This window comes from Falco naumanni, chromosome 13, assembly GCF_017639655.2.
Source record: "Falco naumanni isolate bFalNau1 chromosome 13, bFalNau1.pat, whole genome shotgun sequence".
NCBI classification, from domain to species: Eukaryota; Metazoa; Chordata; class Aves; order Falconiformes; family Falconidae; genus Falco; species Falco naumanni.
The window spans coordinates 1395891-1417113 of record NC_054066.1 but is presented as its reverse complement, the minus strand read 5'-3'; the positions used below and the strand labels follow the sequence as shown (position 1 = coordinate 1417113).

General features: G+C 47.0%; 2 protein-coding genes across 5 annotated transcripts in view; one reads left to right on the top strand and one right to left on the bottom strand.

The window, feature by feature from the left end:
- Window positions 1-10217, top strand: part of DTYMK (deoxythymidylate kinase) — a 20977-nt gene extending 10760 nt beyond the window's left edge. Inside the window, exon 6 of one of the 2 annotated variants that reach the window (XM_040612809.1) lies at window positions 10190-10217. The gene's annotated coding sequence lies outside the window, so the exon portion shown is untranslated. Of the gene's footprint in view, window positions 1-1647; window positions 1863-10189 lie in introns of those variants that run through there. The other variant, XM_040612808.1, reaches the window with a different exon arrangement.
- ATG4B (autophagy related 4B cysteine peptidase) overlaps window positions 1-21223 on the bottom strand; it is a 23075-nt gene extending 1852 nt beyond the window's left edge. Inside the window, exons 1-13 of one of the 3 annotated variants that reach the window (XM_040612798.1) lie at window positions 20799-21221; window positions 14663-14761; window positions 14048-14119; window positions 11834-11932; window positions 10845-10946; window positions 9418-9490; window positions 8366-8445; window positions 4936-5132; window positions 3819-3897; window positions 2913-3058; window positions 2247-2303; window positions 1869-1962; window positions 1352-1387 (exon numbers count right to left, since the gene is read on the bottom strand). In XM_040612798.1, coding sequence (XP_040468732.1) covers window positions 1352-1387; window positions 1869-1962; window positions 2247-2303; window positions 2913-3058; window positions 3819-3897; window positions 4936-5132; window positions 8366-8445; window positions 9418-9490; window positions 10845-10946; window positions 11834-11932; window positions 14048-14119; window positions 14663-14761; window positions 20799-21177 — 1513 coding nt within the window. In that variant the 5' untranslated portion in view covers window positions 21178-21221. Of the gene's footprint in view, window positions 1-2; window positions 1388-1868; window positions 1963-2246; window positions 2304-2912; window positions 3059-3818; window positions 3898-4935; window positions 5133-8365; window positions 8446-9417; window positions 9491-10844; window positions 10947-11833; window positions 11933-14047; window positions 14120-14662; window positions 14762-20798 lie in introns of those variants that run through there. The other 2 variants (XM_040612797.1, XM_040612799.1) reach the window with 2 other exon arrangements.

Here is a 21223-nt window from a genome sequence, read left to right as displayed (position 1 = left end):
AGAGAAAAAGAAAGCATTAGCTCCTTGGGATGCACTGCCTGCTCAGCAGCAGTGAGACCAGCAGCTGGAGGGCAGCAGAATTTGTCAAGTGCTCCCAAGCTCCAAGAGACTCGGTGACTGACACACCTGAATGAAGGCTCTGAGAGAAGGGATGAGAACATGTCAGTAGCACGAAAAATGCACTGGAGAGAAGTCTATGGTGTGCAGAAGGTGCAGCATGTTTCACAGAACCCAAGCACAGCCCTGGTACAGTGCAACTCTGTGTTATGACTGTTTTGTACAACCTTCCTGTGCAGCAGCTCTGTATTAGCAGGAGGCCATTCTGCCTCAGGAGGCTCAAAATAGGAGAACTTGCCCAGGTCTGGACTAATATCCATGAAGCTTTCTGGCCCAATTAAGCGATACAGGAACATTTTCCTCCCCACCATGTATTACAGACTCACTTTCTGCTATAGTTGCCTTCGATCCAGCTACTGGGGAATGTAATTACACAACATGCGCTCTCCCAAAAGCATTTAGTACAGACCATTTTGCGAGGAAGGGTAACGTACTTGATCCCTCCAGTCCATCCCCCCAACTCTGTGGTGAGGAGGGAGCACATACCTAAAGGGGAAGCAGCTTTACTATAGGGGAAATTCAGGTGAGAATATACGGGCAAACTGGGGAAGTAAAGGAGGAACCTACATTAACTCAGGCTTCAAGAAAGCACTCGCTGGACTTGGCAGAACAGCCAGCCAAAAGCTAAGCTGCAGTAACTGATGGCTGGGGACAGAGAAATGCAAAGCTGAGGACCCCCTCAAACCCTTTGTGACAAGCTTTAATCCCACAGTAAAGTGTGCAAATGCCTAATGTCACTGGTTTTGATCTAACTTCAGTGCCCATGAGTGCTGGCAGCACAACTTCCAGAGATGCTCTGCAGAGGAGCACCCTCTTCACTTAAGTAACAGAGCAGAGAAGCCAACTGGCTGGGGAAAATAAGGACAAGAGGCTGGACAGTCATCAGAGTACAATTCCTGCTTGCAAGGGGTAGGACTGTAAGAGAAATGGAATGGCCATAACAGATGTGAGAGGCTCTACAGGCTGGGGAAGAGGGGTAAGGACAAATAGCCCGTTATAAAAAATATTCTTAAGACTAAGAAGGGCAGCAGTTAGGGACAGTTTAATACAGGCAAGGATCAATCAACAGTTTAAGGGAACCAAGCATTTTTACAGAAAAGGACAGTGAGATAAGGAAGGCTTTGAAAGTTCATGCTAAGGAGAGAGATAGCAAGGAAGCACAGGGTGCAGGAAGCAAGTGACAGGACACAGTCCAATGCCTGGTGACAGGGTAAGTTCATCCACACATACTCACTCCTCTTGGCAGAAGCTGTCCATGGCTCTTTATCTCCTGCAATGTTTGTGCATGTTATTAACATGATAAGCAGAACCTGACAGCCAAGATATTGCCCAGCACTTGTTCCTTTTTGCATTGGTAGTGGCAGACATCAAGGAAGGAGTGCCTTATGCAGGAACTAAGGTTAACCAGCCCCATCTTTGACCATTTTCAGCCTTTTCAATGGGCACTTTTGATTCCTCCAAGCATCCCTTTATAAATCGTAGACTCACATTGCTGTGACAGCCTATGAACTTGTTTTTTCTTCCCTTCAGTCACCATCACCCTTCACAGACTCATTCTCAAAATTGTCCTGAGATGCTGTGGGATCTGCAAACCACTAGCTGAAAGCCAAAGAACTGTATCAATTGACCCAGAAGCTCCAGATCAAACTCCAGGCAGAACAGGAACATATTAGAAGTCACTGTGCAATTCCACCCAATTTCCAGAAAAGGAACTGCCTCACCCTTTGCTCTACCTCCCTGCATGGCCTCACCTGGTGTGAGATTCAGGACATCGGGGTTGGAGAAATGCGATGGCTGGCGTTCTACCAGTTCGAACATTGGCAGCACTCCTCTTACCAGGGACAGCTGCAGAGCAAAAGTAGAGCCGTGAGAATCAACAACTCCGTGCTCACGGTGCTCTGGGTCTTTAAGGGTAATAACAATCTGTTGAGACTTCACTGCAGTTGAAAAAACATTTCTTTGACTCACATCATCAACAGAATTTCAGAGCTATGTTCTTTTTGGTAGTTTAATAAGCTATTTTCACATGCTTTGAAATGGGATCATGCTCCAGAAAACATGGTCTCTGTGCAGCAGTTTGGAAACAAGACAATACCCTATATTCCTTTCCTGGTGATATCAACACAAACCTTTTTGATCTGCTGGCACCAATTGTTAAAGTCCTCCTCTGTGTTGCAGAAAAAACCCTGGAAAAAAAAATAATGTATATATTGAAGATTGATCATTTCAGTCTTAAGGCCTTGTATGAACACCAAGCAACATGATCAGGACTGCAAGCAGTTACAACACCCAACTGCCTTGCTTTTAAACTGTGGCTTATACGCTTGATGTGACCAGACTATCCGAGTGATAGAATCATGATTGACTATTAGGTCTGCTCTACTGCAGAAGGAAAACTGGGCAGAAACAACCCCTATGGAAACAACGGGCAGGCATCTCAGGTTCAACAGAAAACAAGCCATGCTGAATCACAACATGGATTCAGATCTGCCCATCAAAAGGCAGGAATCAAAACCCAAAGTAAACCCAAGAGAAAGATACTGCCCCATGAGGAATGGCATTTAATTGCCATGTAAGGGGGACTTCCCTGTACCAAACTGCTCCCTGCATGAGGACCCTCTTTACCAATGTTACCGAAACCCACGGCAGCACCTGCCCAGAGCACAGCATGCCTGCAGTGCACCCAACCCATCACCGCTGCCTTTGCCAGTTCCCCGGGGAAAGGGACAGCCGTGACGCAGAGGGACCACAACGCTGCTCCTTCGGGTGATCAGAAACCAGCAGCAAGAACGCACCACTGCAATGGAGGGGTCGAGCTCAGCAATGCTCATTCTGCAGGGAGGGTGCTGGCAGTGGAAGCTTTCATCGGGAAGACAGCCGCTGTCATTGGGCTCCACTGCAGGCTGCGTAGTGTGGGGATCCAGGTAAATGAGTTCCTCACCTGGACAGACAGGCAAGGAGACATCAACAGGAAGAACCATGACAGAAGCTGGTCTTCTGAGAAGCAAACAGTGAGATAGAAAGAGGAGGAACAGCAACGACAGAGCCAGCTCTTGTAACCCCACAGAGGAACCCCTGTTCTAGGGCCAACTTCCTTTCAGCCACTTTCCCAAACGCTTCTCATCCAGGCAAGGAGCTAGCTGCCAGCGCAACCACAGTCCAGCCCTCCACAGCGACACCCTGGGATCAAGGCACAGGTGCTATCTGGATACTGTTCCTGCACATGCCTGCCAGGGTCCTGTGTGAGCTCAAGCAGGCCCCAGGAATGCAAAGCATAACCAGCTTGAGGTCTCAGGCAGAGAAAGAAAATCAAGAGGGAAGGAGGAGAGCAAAAAGACAAAGAGTTTGGAGGGTTTCAGGAAAGGGGTAACTAAAGGACGCTGAAATCCAGCCAAGCCCCTAAAGGGATGTCAGCTCTGAATGCAGGAAGAAATCTCGATGCACACCTCTTTACAGGCAGCTGGTAGCATTACGGAGTGGAAGCTTACAGCCCACACTGTGACCAGCGTTCAAAGCTACATCACTCAGGTTCAGGTACATCACAAAGAGGGTTCAGCCCACAGCAGCCTTCCATGCTTCCAGCAGGAAAGAACCACCCTGCAGCATGCACCACAGACCTAGCAGGAGAGCTGTACTGCTCCACATGCATTTTTTAGCTGCAGGGCGATATAGGAAGTCTTTGCAGTAGTCTGGGCACTCACCTACATAGCCAATGAAGTAGTGAGCACTGTTTGGTTTCCCTCCGATCACTCCCAGGGACTGGGGCATCATGAAGCAGTGCTGGAAAAGCAATACAGAAGACACACAGCTGACAGACAGTGAGACAGCAGGTGGCAACAAAGGCAAACATCCAAATATGCACTGGGAAAGAAAGATGGAGACACTGAAAAGTAGCAACTCTAGCAGCAGAAACAGCCACTTTGGAGAGAAGATCCATCAGGAAGGCTGAAGGCTGCAACACAGGGCCTTCAAGGAACATGGAAGCAGCTCAAAAACACTTTTAACTGCTGACAGGAACACACAGGTGGACCAAACAGAAGAAGCAGCACTACTCCAGGGCTCTGTCCAGGCAAGCCCTGGCTCAGCTGCAGTCAGTGGCAAGATCCCCTGGAGCTGTCATTAGGTTGCAGTAGTGCTCTTGGGAGGGAACGTTCATTTGGGAAACAGTTTTAAGTTCCTTATCCAGTTGCAGTATCCAGGCACATTCTACTGAGCCAAGGGCAAGTAACTTTGTGTGAATTTGGAGCTCTCTTACCCATGCAGCTCAGAGCTTGGTAGCATTAGGACAGCAAGACAACGTGCACCCTGTCTTGTGCATTTACTCTGCAGACCCTAAATTCTGCAGCCTCCTGATACTCCAACCTGCAACCGTTGGCCAGCTTCTAGCCTTAGTCTGCAGTACAAGCTCCAGCATCAGAGGCACAGGGAGTTTGCAACACTACATTCATTAATGCCACCAAGCACAGTACAGTTGTGCTGAACAAATGCTTCAGCAGGTTGGGACCATCTGTACACAAAGAGGGACCAAGATTAAGTTGTGAAGTAAGATTCTCAAAAAACCCCCAACAAACAAGCCAAAAAAGAAAACAACCAACGAAGGCCCCAACCCCCCAAACACCCCCCGCATTTTCCTGACTATAGCCTGCAAGAATACATATCCTGACCTCTGACAAGGATTGTCTCTAAACACATTTTTCTTTTGCAAACAGGATAATTACTTCTGAGTGGTTTTGCCCTAAAACCAAATTCCAGAAATGACTTAATTCAGCAGGGTCCTTAAGCATCAGAACACCAGGAATTCAGCTCCAGATCCCCTACCTTTAGTGTTTCAATATAGGCTTCATTGATCTCTGTGAGCCCAAGGCGGAGAGGTATCAGCAGCACCAATGGTTTCCACAGTGAGAGCCTATCTCTAACCCCCGCTTCCTCTGGGCACCCGTTATAGAGTACGTCTGACTCCACAGCAGGGCATGCTGCAGCTCCAGCACCTGGGAAGTTGGACTGGCACAACCGCCCTACAAAAAGGGAACATGAGCAGAAAGTATCAGAAATAACCTCCATTTCTACAGCTTGAGTAATCCTGTTCAAGCTCTGATCAACAATTGCTACTTAATAAAAGCCTACAGCACTTGAAAAGCTCGAAAAGGTCCAGTGCTGGGACCATGTGATGTATGTACTCCCTGCAGGGCTTCTGGTAGGGCTCAGCATTTTGTCTAAGCTTACATCAAGACTATGCCAAAGCATGCCGTACTCACAGCCACCATCTGGTGGGCTGTTAAAATGCAAATTCTTCCAGCAGGTGAGCAGCTAAGTAACAACCTGTGCCAACAAGGTTGAGCAAGTTGATCAGGTCAGGCAAGAGTCCCAAATTCAGAAAGTGTGTAGGCTGAAAGAGAAAAACCTGGAGTGTTCAGCTCCAGAGGAGTTCATGGAGGATATGAAGACAGTTGAACTAAATGAGGAAAGTGTTATGGCTTAACACAGGAAATATTCACCTGTAATTAGTGCTGTAAAGAGATGAGACTGTCCGTGGTATCTGTTGCCTGTCTAGAGCAGTTGTAATTTTCCTAAAGTTCACTAAAGCCTTCAAATTTTACCAGGGATCATTCAGAAGCTACTTTGGAGACCTAAAGCAGGATGATCATTGAACTCTGCAATTTCAGCATGAGCTTTGCCTGCAAGATATGGGGCAGTAAAACTCCTCAGGGCATACGCATGACTATAAGCGCTATGCATCCTCATTCTACAGACCTGACACACACACAACCAGGCTGTAACACAACCAGATTATGTAAATTCAGGTATAGAAACATCTCCAAGCCTACCTGTCTCACTGGCCATTTTCATTACTTGCTGGGTGTGTGAAGAAGAAACCCAAACCCCCAAGAAGCCCACAGCACTTTAATTACCAAGCCAAGGCAATTACACAAAATGCCAAAGGCTCATTTAATTTGTTCCCGGCCTAAGCCGAATGCCGAGACACTCTAGAAGGTAGGACACAAATGTAAACAAATACCTTCATCACCAGCCATTTCAGCAGGGTGTTTGCTCACTACTAAGAGCTCTGAACCCAGCTGAACAAGGAGAATATTACACCCCAGGTTAGAATAAATAGGACTTTGATCTAAAGGCTCAGTATGAGAGACAACCTGCACTGAGGAGTTTGCAGTTGCTCCCTATACTGTCCCTCAAGGAGGGTGAAGGTGTATGTGTGCATCTCTCGTGAACAGACATACAGTTACTGGAGGTCCTGAGAAAACTGAAAGTCACTTTTTGTAGTGATTTATCCTGTTAATTCAGTAAAGATTATGGGGTTTTTTTTGTTGCAGTAGTCAGCCTGTTCTGATGATCAGAGATCAGCTGCCAAGCCCAGGGCTGTTGCTGAATGGGGTATCACTGTAAGTTTCCTCATCAGGCAAGGCGACTGGCAACCCTGCGCTGTGCTGTGAACATACTTAACTCAAGTTTAAGCAGTAGAGAGCTTGGCACTGACTAAATTCACCTTGTTTCTTCGGCAGGCTTTGCAGTGCTATGGTGCCACAGCACAGCAGAACATGCCTAAAGCTTCCCCAGCTGGATCCAAACCATTTATTGCAAACATATCCCAACAGATGTGACACAACATCTCTGGGTACTGACCTTACTGTCTTTGTTTCTCACCACCTTTCTGATGCACAGGAGCCTCCAATACCCAACTAAGAGCCCCTTTCTGATACAACAGACTGACTCAGCAGAGATAAAGACAGATGTTTCTTTACTGCTGTAGCAAAAGGCACTTCCTTCGAATCTTAGGCTGAACAGTTATTAGTGACCAAATTTAAAATGTATGAAACAGCATTAACTTCTGAATGCTTCACTCGACAGACGTTTGGGGTACAAGATATGTAACACATACCTACAGACACGTAACACATCAGACCTGCTCATAAAGTGACTTTCAGGCCCTGAATGGGTATATTAAGATTCACGTTTGAGGAAAATGAACAAGCATCCCCTGCACAATACAGGCTGTATGGACGCGTTCCTTGAAGCGGTGTCAGTGCCACACAGACAAAAGCCTGCAGCATACCCAAGCCCTGCAGCCAGCATGCTTCGGTTTTTAAAACAGTGTTTTCAGGCTAAAGATGAAAGATGGACCCAACTTCTGTTTTCACGCTGGCCCTTGTTTAAGCCAAGAGCATGAGCATATACCTTCACAGGACTACAAGTACCTAAGGTTAGACACGATCTCAATCAGATCCTATGTTTCTTGGGTCTCTCAGTTGAGGCTACTTCATAAGAGATCTGACTTTCTGCAAAGTGACTGTCCTGCACTTTAGGGACAAGTTGCCTTTTAATTGATTTTGGCTCCGCGGCAGCCAAAGCCAGCCTCAGTGAGGCCTGCCACTATCTCACCCGTAACGTTGCACCAGCTCCAGCTCTCACTGGACGGTTCTATGTGCTGTTTTAGAACACTACCCTGGCTGAATACATTGCATGGTTTTCTGCTGTGTAAGCGCACTGCTACATGAGCTAGTCTAAAGCAAGCAAGGGGAAGGTCTGAGTGGCCAGGACCATGCAAGACTGCAGCTAGCAGCAACACAGGCATTCAGCTTTGGTTACTGCAGCACCACAGCCTCAGCAAGCATGCTACGGATGGACATATTGCACAGCTGTTCAGCCTCCAGAGCCATCCTATTGTCAGAATGCACCAAAAAGAAAGAAGGGCGGGGGGGGGGGGGGGGGGGGGGGAGAAAAAAAAAGAAACAACTAGTGAGCACTCCTTAGATGATGATGAGACCCACTCCAGAGATGCATTCTCTTCTCCCTCCCCTGTTAATTTTGTTCATTTTCCTCTTTAGAGATCTGTTGTAGTTTGCTTACTCTGCCTAACAGCCGAGACAGTCCTACCCCACTGTATGAAAGAGGAAGCAGCCACTTACTGGTTGTTAGCTGCGGCCATCGACAAGTTTGACACTACCTTCCAAATGGCTCCTGCCTATTGTCTTAAGGTCGGCAGACCTTCTCTCCAGATCCAGAGGCCACAGTGTCAAGTTACAGGATTTATCAGATGAAGCAAAAGTCAAACATGGGGCTTCCTTGCACTAGAACAGCAATTCTCATCTGCTTTTAGCACGCTTGGCCACAGCTTTAAGACAGAACATTTACTTCAGGTTTGTTGTATTGTACTACTACATGACCTTTGGGGTTTTTCTGGCTTCCTGTTTGCTGGAGGATATACCACATTCTACCTCCATATGATACTTACGGATTTCTTCCATCACTACTGTGTTGTCCATGGCTATGTGTACTGCCAGTGAACTCCATGTATCAAAAGTTGCAAGTTTTCTATAGGAAAATCAGAAATAAAGTAAGCAAGGTTCAGTTACAACTACAAGACAAAGATAGCAATGTATCAGAGAGGAGAAATTGGATAGTAATTCATTGCCACTAGTTATTATAGCCAGAAGAATGAACAAGTTTGCAAATGGGACCACACCTGGGAATGTGTACCTCCGCCGTGCTAAGTACAAGAGCCCTGATAACATCTCCAGCTCAAGTCTCATAACCGCTGGTTACCAGAAAGCAAGACAACATAAAAAATAAATAATAATAAATTAAAAAAATCACTTTGTCTTTCTGTACATATCTCCTGATCACCTATACCAGATTGGCTAATCTGGCATATGGTCTGACCTGGGAAAGCTGCTTTTAGGCAATCCTAGCCTATTCCAGGGAGCTACCTGCTCATTTAATCAAAGCAAGGGAGAAACAGTGACAGGAGGGAGAATATTTCCCAACATAAGGTGTGTCCCAGTTAATGCAAAGGCAGTCCATGCTCCACCACTGCTCTGATCCTCTGCCTGTCCCCATGGAACCCAAGCAGCAGATATTAATGCTTTCCTCTGCTAATGCATTAATGGCTGGCTGGCAGCTTTTTGATAACGATGACAGTATTGTCAAATCAGCAGAGGCAACTCAGAGGCCAGCAGAGATCCAAACAACAGCAACTATCATCTACTCTGACACTTGCTTCTGGTCTGCTGCAGAGTACTGCACTTGGTTGACTGTGGGACACGGAGAGAGATTTTTGGGGGTAGTCCTCAACTTGAAATCTGTTTTCTCTCACATCTTGCCCAGCATCTGAATGACAGAAGGGGTCCTTTCAAGTTTCTGCCCAAGCAGGTTGCCTGCTAACGCCATTAAAACATACAGCTTCGCTTTAGTCAGTGGGCAGAAACCTGTAAACTAGGAGGTACTACAAAGCAAACGACCCCACTGCATGGTTCAAACGATAGAAAGGAAAAATGCAACACTTACTTGAGCACTTGTGCAACTGTGTTTGGTCCATACCACTGACCTATGGATTTTCCCTCTCCAACTCCCATCTGGGCTGCATCACAAGAAAAAAAAAAATAATGTAGCAAATAATTTCACCTACACTGCATCCCCTCCTAATCAGAGTTTGTGTATAATAGAGTCGAGATCTCACTTGGAAACATTTTTGAGTCAGCAGAATTTACCCTTTCATGAGGTATCTTAGTGTAGATGGGAATGAGAAGCATATCCTGAAGGTCTGTAAAGCAAATCCTTTCCCCAAAATGCAGTAACGCAGCAGTTCAAAAAGGCAATGTTATCTCAGAAGAAATTGTACTTAAACTTGGTATGAGACCACCCCTGTAATCTGAAGTTCTGTTTGCTAGAGATGACTTAACACCCTATAGGAAAAACTGGAATAGGCTGCTTCTCTTTTATTTGCCAGGAATGTTGTCCTGGTTTCAGCTGGGATAGAATTAGTTTTCTTCTTAGTAGCTAGTACAGTGCTGTGTTTTGGCTCTGATGTGAGAACAATGTTGATAGCACACTGATGTTTTCAGTTGTTCCTGGGTAATGTTTATACTAAATCAAGGACTTTTCAGTTTCTTGAGCCCTGCCAGCAGCACAGGAGATTTAGAAGGGGACACAGCCAGGACAGGTGACCCAAACTAGCCAAAGGGCTATTCCATACCATATGACATCATACTGAGTATATAAACTGGGGGAAAAAGGAGGAAGGTAGAGACATGCGGCATTATGGCGTTTGTCTTCCCAGGTAACCATTATGCGTGACGGAGCCCTGCCTTCCTGGGGATGGCTGAACACCTGCCTGCCCATGGGAAGTGGGGAATGAACCCCTTGTTTTGCTTTGCTTGTGTGGCTTTTGCTTTACCAATTAAATTGTCCTTATCTCAACCCTTGAGTTTCCTTTCCGATTCTCCTCCCCATCCCTCTGGGTGCGGGGGAGTGAGCAAGTGGCTGCGTGGTGCTTGGTTGCCGGCTGGGGTTAAACCACGGCAGTCTTTTATATTAGAGTGAGATCCTTCCTTAGTCCATTTGCTACTCCTGAGAATTTCTTTGCTCAGCAATCTTCTCATATTACAAGGTCCTAGCGAGAACCACAACCACATGCATTCCTCTCGCCTTAGCTAGCCAGGATATGGAAAGTGATGCTGAATATAACCTAAAGCATTAGGCAAACCTGATGGCCTTAATGGAGTCAAGAAGAAGAATCCATCACAATCAATAATAAAGAATGGTAGTTTCACATCATGTCAGAAAACAAGCAGCCCAGGATCATGTACTACCACAGACCTGCTTGTTGGTTTGGTTTTTTGGGCCTAAGGTAGCAAAACAAATGGGGCGATGTTCTATACTCATGGGAAACCCAGACTGAGTATCTCCACACTCTTCAGCACCCAGACTCTTACCTATTTGGTGAATGGAGTAGTAGCTGTCTTTTTTGTCAATGAAGGCATTAAGAACATTGAAGTAATTGTCCATCTGCCTCTTCCCTTTTATCCACCTCCAGTCTAAGACAGACAAGGGGATATATGAAACAAAACATGATATTTATTAGCAACTAGAGGCTGCAAGCTACAAGTCTCTTCCCTGTGCATCAGCTGACCCATTTTCATCTTGCCATCTTATTACTAGGCATCTGAGACATTCCCGACACTAAAGGATGATTACTTGTCTTTTAAAACGAATTCTTACAGCTGGGATAAAGGAATATCACCTTTATCACAGAAAGGCGAATAAATGAACGAACAAAAAAAAAATATATCAGAAAATATAAATCGTACCTCTGTCCCCCAGATGGGAACTAATAGGATGACAATTTCTCATTAACAGCCATGAACTACATTTTCTGGGGAAAAAACAGGTGACCTCACTAAAAAAATTGTCCCCCACAAATTCAAAGGCCATCAAGAACTGTCAAAAAACCTGCTCTGGTATAAGTGCTTACAGACCAAGCATGGGTCAAGCACAAGAACAAAAGTATTCAAGGAGAGGAGACTACACTTGGTAAGTGAGAGCTCTATGACAAAACTGAACTATAAGCAAGAATCAACCTACTAAGTTGTTTTAAATTTCAGCCATATAAAAACCCCTTCATGAAAAGCCCAGTACATGCTTGCTTTCAGTGGGTTTAACTAGCATGTTACAGGCCTCTGTTTTGTTTTAAGGCTTGGATAACTATATATACCTATGTAGAGTTGTAGACAGCAAGGAAAAACCTGCTGGAGGGTTTCCAGTCGACTGTTTGCTCAACAGCCCTGAGCTTGAGAAGGCTGAAGAAAAAGTTAGAGCCCTCCGCAATTCCCAGCTGTGCCCTTGTTATCTGCTGTCCTTACAAGTACTGCACTTGTGGGAGCACATGGCCCTCAAAGGCAGCACGGGCTGTGCACTGCTTTACCTCTTCCCAAATGCCTGCAGACCAAGGCCTGAGCAAAGATCATCTGGCCACACCGCAACATACAGCCCCAGCCAGTATCAGATGTGGGACCAGTTCCTCCTGTAAACGAGGACAGAAAATAAATATGTAGTCAATAGTAAAACAGTGCCAAGAGGGAGAAGAAATGAAAGCACTGTATGTCTACATGGGTAGCAGGTTCACCCAAGAAATGAGGCTGGGAATAAGGACCACCTTAGCTCGTCTACCCAATACTGAGAAACAAAAATACAGTTATCAGTAAGTAACTTAATAGCATGCCTTAAAAACAAACAAACAAAACCCTCTAACACTAACCAAAAGGGGAAAATGACTTCAAAGGCAAATCAAAACAACTCAGCTAGACAGGGGGATTAATTTTGTAGGAGCACAACAGCCCTTGAGCCTAGCTGCAGACTCCCAGTCCAATTCAGAGACATATTGTTACAGAGGTGCTTGTTACAGGCAACTTCTTGTAATCCTCATCTTGAGAGGGCAACTCATCATGCAAAACGAATCAGTCCCAAGGAATTCCCACATCATAAGCAGCTGTGATGGGATGAGATTCCAAACTGAACCATAAGTTCATAACTAACAGTAAGTTAGGCCAAAAAAAATCCCCCAAAAAACACCAGCCAAAAAACCCACTCCAGCAATGAAAAAACCCACATCCAACATAATACTGGAGAATAGGCTGGATATTAGCTCACATTGGAAAGCCTGAGACAAAGCCCTCAAGGCTGGAAGCATTTCCCTGACTGAACTTCAGAAGGAAACTGCTGCTCCTCCACTGAAGCTCTGGCTATTATTACAAGCTTTACAGATAAAATGTTTAGTGTGACCACAGCAAGTGAGCTGTCTTACAAGCACGCAGACAGCTGCGCCTTAGCATAGCTGGTAGAAGTAGTTTCTTTGTAATGCTGCTTTCTTCTTCCAATCCTATGCAACTACTCTGCACAAAAAGCATGGGGAGAAAAAAAAATCACTCAAGAGAACTAGTTAACTTCTGGATCATCAGCAGCTATCTTCTATAATTTTACCAGCAATTTATAACATACACAGCATCTAAAATCGAATACTTTACAAAAATAGCATAAGACATTCCCCGTACTCTGAAGGGCTTACAATATTTAAACAGGCAAGCACAGAGGGCAGGGGCCAGCAATAAAAGGGATGGCTGGGAGAAAGACTGCACAAGAAAAAGGTTTACTGTGTGACATGCAAATCGTATCCATACTGTAAATAGGAAATGACTCAGAATGACTCTTTTTGCCCCCTCTCCTTTAATAACTCACACAGAAACCCCAACTGTGTTTGTGAGCCATAGCTAAACAGATGCTAACCCTTCAATTTCAAATGCATTTTCAACTATAGCTCACCAACATGAATTTAAAGGGATTAAACTGCATCAAAGATGTCTCATAGCTTGTTAGGCAAAGGATTTACCAGTAGGGAAAGAACAGAACAAACCAGAAGGATCAGCTTCCAAGAAGTCCCTTTTCCAAATCTGAGCCATTTTCCCTGTTGACTGCTGGGGAGAATGTTGACACTGGGGACACAGATGGGGCTTGGAATCCCATTTACCTGCTCTTAGGTCTCTTCTGGTACACTTTCCACCCAGTACACAAAACCAAACCACAGAGGAGACCATGCAGAATATCTTAAGGAACCAAGAAGTCCTCCTTTGAATTCAGTGAGAAACATTCCCCATACCACTACAGTTCCTGTGTGTAACAGCCACTTCAGGCATTTAACACCCCCCCCCCAACCAAACAAAACCCCCATACAGTCTAGAGCAGATTCACAATGGCAGTAATATCTGTATCCTATCTCTAGCTTTCATCATTTTAATCCACTTCAAGCCCAAGACCATCATTAAATAGTATTTCATGTTAGAATTATCAGGACCTAATGAAAATAAAGATCTTCCCATGTTGCTCAAAGAAAGGATGTTCCTAGGTAGGCTTCCCAAACTAATTTTTGTGTCCTTTTTAAGATCACTGTAATCCCTCAAACCCAAGGGGATGAGGAATTATCAGATAAACAAAATGTCTGTACTATCAATTAAGTGATGTGCATTTCAGATTCTTATAAATGGAAAGCCATAAATGTTAGGCTTGTGGGGACTGTTTCACTAGGTAGAGATAACTGGATTATCATCATTTCCAGGATGTACTTAAACTTGTCCACAGTACGTACCAATAGCAGGGAAGTTCTTTCTGTAGGTGAACCAAAGCCGAGAGGTCACATCCAACAGGATGTCTTCTTTCTCTGAAAAAATTTCAGTGTTCAAAGGCATGCACATAAGGGTAGAGCCAAACAGCTAAATCCATCTCCCACTCACCTTCCCTAATGACAACAGCATTCTGCTCCTCACACAGTCTGCATGCCCAGAGAGGCAAAATCTGGCTGAGGAACAGGACAGTGTCTGTCCCGTGCAGAAGGAAATGCTTTTTTTCCCCGCCCCAAAATAGCTGCAATCAACCCAAAGACACCATGGCCATAGGCAAACTATAAAGCAGTAAAACACCTTCTTGCCTTTCCCCTCAGCTATCCCCCTGCTTCAACCATCCTGGCCTCACGACACAAGTCCCAGTGACTGCTCTATGATAACTTTCTGCACAAAAGTATTCCAGAGTCTGCGGAGATGGCCAGACGGAAGCGTGGCAGTTACTGTCTACGTGCTTTGCCAGTGAACAGGCTCCACAGTGTGCTTGTAAGGTCTGCAGTCACCTCGCTGCTCAGAAAGCAAAGCACAACACTAGCAAAGTCCTCTGGAGCATTACAGCATGTTGCATTGTGCATGCAAAATACCTGTGAAAACACTGTATTTCCGGCCGAGGATCCAGACGGGTTCTTTGGTCTCAGGGAAGTCTTCATATTCGAACCTGAGAGTGTCATAGGTAAGAGTAGCTAGAAAGAGAAAGAAAAAGTTACATACCTTTCACAGCTTTTCCTTGTGTTTTAAAAATCATACAAAACTACAGAATCAGAGCTGCTGTGGCCCAGTAACTTCCACACCCAGAGCACTTGGCTCTAGCTGGTAAGCAGTGGTACTGCTGCCCCTGCAATCGCCAGCTCGGGAAGGCGCAGAGAACTGATGCAGCCCTGGCTGCCTCACAAGCAGAAAAGCAGAGGGATTTCCAGAGGGATTTAAGTCAGCTCCAGGTTCTGCCCGGTGCAGAAAACGTGCAGGACTTCAGCTAGTGGCTGCACTCCGTTTCCCTGAACGGGCACTATCATGCACATCAGCAACCATACCGAGGTCCTCCTTTCAAGTGAGCAAAGGGATTAAAACCCTTCTTCCAGAGAATTTTTAGTGGTGGAACACAAAAAAAACCCACAGATCACATTAAGATGGGAACTAAACTTTGCTCTGCAAGTCAGTCCCTCCTCAAGAGGCAATGAATCCAGAAGTCCTCACCTGCACTGAAAACAGCCTGCAGCTTGAGAAGCAGTATTGCCTTTACAGATGTCACACTAAAATCCGAGGAATGCAGCGCTATGCAGAGTGTACTCTTTCACAGGTGATAAGACAAACCTTATGTCTATTTACTGGCTCCCTTCACTGTAAGTGAAGTGCCTAGATATCTATCCATCAGTGCCCAGATATCCACCCTCTTACATGGCCACCACAGAACAACTCGGCAGCATAGGCTGCCCTTGGATCAGGGCAGCTTCAGTTTTCATGCAAAAGGCACAGGTAAAGGAGGAGAAAAAGGAGACTTGGACGAACTGTGTTCCACTAGGTCTGTATTTGGAAATAAGGCACTTTAGTCTGGGAACCCTGGAAACGAACTATCTAATTGTGTAGGTGTCAATTCTTCAACAAACCACCTATAAAATTTAAAGCAGAACTAAGCTAGACTGTTCTGTGACTGCTAAAGTGGCTATTGAATATACCTCTCATAGCAAATGCAATAAAATCTGTGGCAACGACAGCAGTTTAAAACAGGGCAACAGACTAAACAACCACAAGCTCCTCTCAGTCCCATTTTCTGTGAAAGACACCACCCTCCACAGTGCACACCTAACTTTTTACTTCCCAGGAGAGTCACCTGCTGCTTTTCTCCAGTGTTGCCTATGTAGCAGACCTCACCCTTCTCACAAGTGGAAGATGTTCGCAGATGAGCTTTCCTCCCAGTCATTCCCCCCCTTAGCTTTCCAAAGCATCATCTGGTGCACCAGTAAACAACAACTTGGCTGATTTGCATCAACAATAGCTCCAGAAAGTCACCACAAGGTTTTGCCACCCACTCCTTCCAGACATCTAGGATACTCCATGTTGTGCTCAGCAGACAACCCACATGAGACATTTTGACCTCCAGTAAGTACCTCATCAGCCTTATGCCCCAGGGCTCTCGGACCTGAAATTCCAGTTCCAACTGTCAAAGAAAATACTTGAGTAGCTTTAGCAAGACACCATCACCAATACCAAGTGCTGGCAACAGAGATGAAAATAGGCTCCTAAATAAAATTGTGAATTAGACTCTGGCCCTAGCCTGAAAGATTTAGAGCATCTTCCTTGTGTGAACTGGTCTAGAGACTGCTTCAGGCACATTTAGGATCACACGGGCCACATGTTCCCTTCCCCATTCCGTGATGTGACTTCTCAACAGCAATCTAAGCCAAGCAAATCTGCTTGCACAGAAAAGTTCCAGCATATAAATAAATGCAATCTTTTCCTCTAACAAACTTTAGCAGGAAAATTAAGAAGTTCTTTACCATATACTAGCCAAACTTTAGGAATCCCCAGCAGTCCATGCTTCTGTGCCTATCTTCACTTAATAGTCTGGCTTGCTTTGCCCCCTTTCTTGCTCAGTGTTGGAGATTTCTTTCCAGGGAAGGAAGCGACACGACTTCTGCAGATGTTTTCAAGTGTACATCACTTCCTACTTTCTCCCTTAATTTTCAGAAGTTTTTCTTTGGGATGAGACATTACAAATTTATTCTGACAGTTCACAGGGAGCTAGGCATTAGGATTTTTTTTAAATTCAGTGTGTTACCAGATATAATCTTCACATAAAAACTGAAATTCTCAGGTTTTAATGGTCCAAGGAATATTTTATGGTTTATTTTGTCAGTTCTCAAGCTTGCCATGAACCCAGCTCTCTGCTAAGAGTCTCAAATAGCTTAAATAAAATGACCAAAACAAGGATGCTAGGTAGAAACTAATCAAGCTACCCACCATCTCTCTTTCTTCTTCCTAGCAACATTTCCTCACCTTCTCAAATGTCACACCCTCTGCGGCTTCACATTTTGCAGGGCACCAGGTCCTTAGCAAGCACGGGATTTGCAACTGGCAGCTTCATGGCAAGGATCTTCTGGTGTCTCTCCCTTTCAGTCAAAGCTAGGAAAGGAAGGGGTCAGCAGGCGGGAGGGATTCCCAGGCTGCCTGCTGGACCAGCTTCGTATTCAGGGAATGCAGCGCATGCAAACTGTAAGTGCCATGACACTGCACATTCAGGAGGAGAGTCCCAGATTTGCAGTCCTTCAGCTGAATGCCTGACATCTGGGCTCTCTGCAAAGGTCCTGTATGTCCAGCTGTGCAGCCAAAAGATGCGGTCAGACGTTAACACGCATATTGGTTTTTTGGAAGAAAATACTTGCCACCATCTGAAAAGGTAAAACTGCTAAATGCGGGAGTTAAAGTTTCACCTTCACAGGCAGGAAAATTTAAGTGATTGCTCCCAGTTAGTATCAGTGGCATTATAATGGGAACAGTAAACTCTCCAACAAGGGTTGAAGACGCTATGTGTTTTCTTTACAGGCATCTACCTTCACACACTCTGGTGCTCTTTCAAAACTACATTCATTATACTGTTGCCCAGATGAGCTAAATACAAGCCAGTGGGACTCACACAATTCAGGCAGGTGGACAAAGCGTGTCACAGCTTGCACTGGAGCCTTTCTCTACCTCTTATAGTTAAAGGCTCTGAAAACAAATAAAACTGGAAATACACAAAGCAGAAATCCTATCTGAAGACGCTCCTTTCAGAGCTGCGAAATTCAGGTGAGATCAGCAAATTTCTCAGGCAGCAGTCCAAAACTTCACCTTCAAGAAGCCTTCAAACTATTTTAAACATCGACCTCCGAGCATCCAGGACAGCAGAGCAGCAGCCTCTGCAGGAAACCTGAGCACACATCAGATACAATAGCTTAGCTGCTTTTCGCGCACAGTGGATTTACATAGTTAAAAAGCCGAGAGTTTCAGCCCTGCAAAGCACACCCTCAGAAAGGCAGCCTCAAGCCTCGGGCATGCTGTGATGATTCGAGGTTGGCTGGACCTCTGCCCCACGGCCACACCTTCCACAGGTTCTGCTGTAGTATCCCAGAAGACCTTCTCATCCTACACTCTCCCTAGAAAGCCTCGACAGAAAAGGCAAAGCTTTGTATGTGTCATTACAGAAAACACCTACATTAAACAACCTAGGTAAGGGCATTGAAACTAAAACCGCATTAAATACCATCATTTTGCTTGAACGTTTGAGTTCTCTTCCACTTTTTTGCCCATGTGGTTAGATCTACTCAGTTACAAAGTAACAGGCCGCATCATAAAAGCCTGCCTTGCCTGACACTGGGAACCAACTGATGCACCCAGCACGTGCCTGCAGTACCAGCGACTTTCAGTATCAGTTTACTAACCACGAGTAAGTGCAAGGTCATCGAAAAAGCTATCACCACCTTGACGCTGACCAAGAAAAACTGTGTCAATACATAGAACCAGGGCAGAGGGTGAAATATTGCCTCCCTTCTCATATTCTTAAGCTGTACAATGAAAAAGCCGAGCTAAAAACATTATCCAAACTTGTAACAAGCTCCCACATAAATGAACACTGAAGCACAGCCCGGCACCAGGGAGCAGACCCTGACTGGTGATGTCAGTTTACAAACACACTGAAGGCAAGATACGTGCTTATGGCAAGTATTGAGTCCTTTACAGCCACTAACTTTATCTGCTTTACCAAATCCAAAATTGTTTTTCTACCAGCTTTGGGGAGCAAATAACAAGCCGAACCTTTGATGACTCAAATAGAAACACGGCAAGTAATTTTCCCTGTGGTTTGCACTGCAAAAGAGTCAATGTTCACCTTAGCATCCATCATCCTGGTTACAGTTTGCCTGCACAGTTTAGCTGTTTTAGCAAAAACCTTTTTATACAAAATACTGAAGCATTTGGAGCACCACACTGAAGAAAAACCAGGCTTTGCAATGCCTCCCTTCCCAAATTGCTGCTGGGGCTTCCCCCAGTCTCTAGAGAGGCCTTGTTCTCCGAGACTGTAACACTCCTCAGGCAGCGCCTGCAATGGCTTAGAGACCTCCCCCCCCCCACCCCAAGTCCTTCAGCCTCCAGTTAACACCCCCACAGAAGGAGAAATGGGGTGTATGATCATCTTCCTCAGCTGATAAAGGTACATCACCCAAGGCACAGCAGAGAGGAGAAATGCTACTGGATGTAGAATATTTCAGGAGAGGGTCAAGAAGAGAAGGTACAGTTATTGTGTTAGTAACGCTCATTGCTGAAAAATGCCTAGAAAGCAGATACCGAAGAACAGCCTGAACCCTTATTTCTGGCCTTTGAAGGAGATAATGAAGTCTTCTCTCTCCCCTAAGCTCTCTCAAACAAGACAAATCCTGATTATCTAAGCAACAACAAGGAGTTAAGAGACAGCCAGGGAGGAGAGTCAGTCAGCAGGACAGCGGCGCTTTCTTGGAGGCCCAGAGCAAACAGTTCAAAGTCTGCCCGTCAGGTCCCTGACCATCTCAGGAGCAGGGGCAGACACGAAGGGGCTCGAGCCCTCATTACTCCAAAGCCCAGAGACCCACCTCCTCTTTACAAAGAGGTGATCCAGCCCTATTACAGCGAGGTTTTCCTTCCTCCAGTAAACCCTATAACGCTAACACAATGGGAAAGCAAACATATCTCCCGGCAGCTCAGGTTGTGTATGTTCACTTGCTGGAATGTGTTTTGTACCGAGGCGCCAGAGACTGGATGTAACGACGCGCAAGGACGCGCCAGGCAGAAAGTCGGGACGCTATCAACAGGACTACACTGACAACAGCAGCGCCTGCATCAAGGACGAAAACAAGTCAAGACAGCAGCTCACAGGGATGAGAGCTGGATTCCCTTCGCATACACACGCTCGCCCAATGCAGAGGAGGAGCCCACACGGCACAGGAAAATATCTGTGATTACAGAACATCGCTTATCTCCGCGGCTGGCAGATGAAAGCTGTTACTATGTGAAGGCTAGAAAGAAGGAAGTCCCAACCCAAGAGCCAACACGTTGCTTTTTTTTTTTTTTTTTTTCCTTCCCCCTGTAGATAAACCAAAGTCTCTATCGCAAAGGGCTCTGCCGGCCCTCTCGGTGCGAAGTGACGGCCCAGTCCCGCACTCGGCCGGGGCTGGAGGCGACGGCCCGGGAGTGCGGCGCCGGGACAGCGAACCCGCCGATGCCTTCCCGGGCAGCCCCGGCCCGGCCCCTACGCCGGAGAACGCGGAAGAGCTGGAGACTTGTGAGGAACGACGGTAAAGGCCCCGCTGGGAAGGGCGGGAAGGCCTCGCCTCCCGCCGGGAGGGCTCCCCCCCCGTCCCCGGCCTGCAGCGACGGCGCCCGGGCGCTAACGGGGGCACCGCTGGGCCGCCCCCAGCACCCCCCGCTCCCCGCAGGGGAGGCGGCCGGGCTACTCAGGGCCCCATGACCTGGGGACGCCGCTTCCAGGGCCGGGCCCCGGGGCAGCGAGCAGGCCGGGGAGCAGCGGCTTCTCCCGTCGCCGGCCGGGTAGGGGCCGCACCTCAGAACGCTGGCGGAGGCCGCGCCACCCGAGGCCGGGCCGCTCCGGGAAGCCGCAGGCCTCTAACAGCTGCCAGACCGGGCCGCGAGCCCCTGAGGCGGAAAGCGACCGGCTCCCCCGCCGCAGCACGGAAACGGGCCGCCTCCGCCACCCACCTGCGTCCATGGCGGCGGCCCCGGCGAGGGCTGCGGCCGCTGCCGTCCCCGCCGACACATACAGCCCCGGCGCAGCCCTGCGCGGCTGCTGGTGCGAGCGCGACGCCCGCCCAATGGGAGATCCGCTCGCCGCCGGCCTCCGCGGCGGTTGGCTGTCGGCGGCGCTCGTCACGGTTCGGTGCGCCGCGCGGCTTCCTCCGCGCTCTGGGGGCTGCCATTTTGCCGTACGGAGAGGCGGCGCGGGGAAGGGAGGGACGCCGGGTCGGCAACGGAGCCAGGGCCGCAGGAGGTGGCGTGGCGGCACGTAAGGGTTCCGCTGGTCCAGCACGACGCTGGCGGAGGCGGCCTGCGAGGCGTACGCCTGGGGAAGTCCCCCCATACGGGCGCGACCATCGTGTTGTACGGAGCCGACCGAGCCCCGCCCC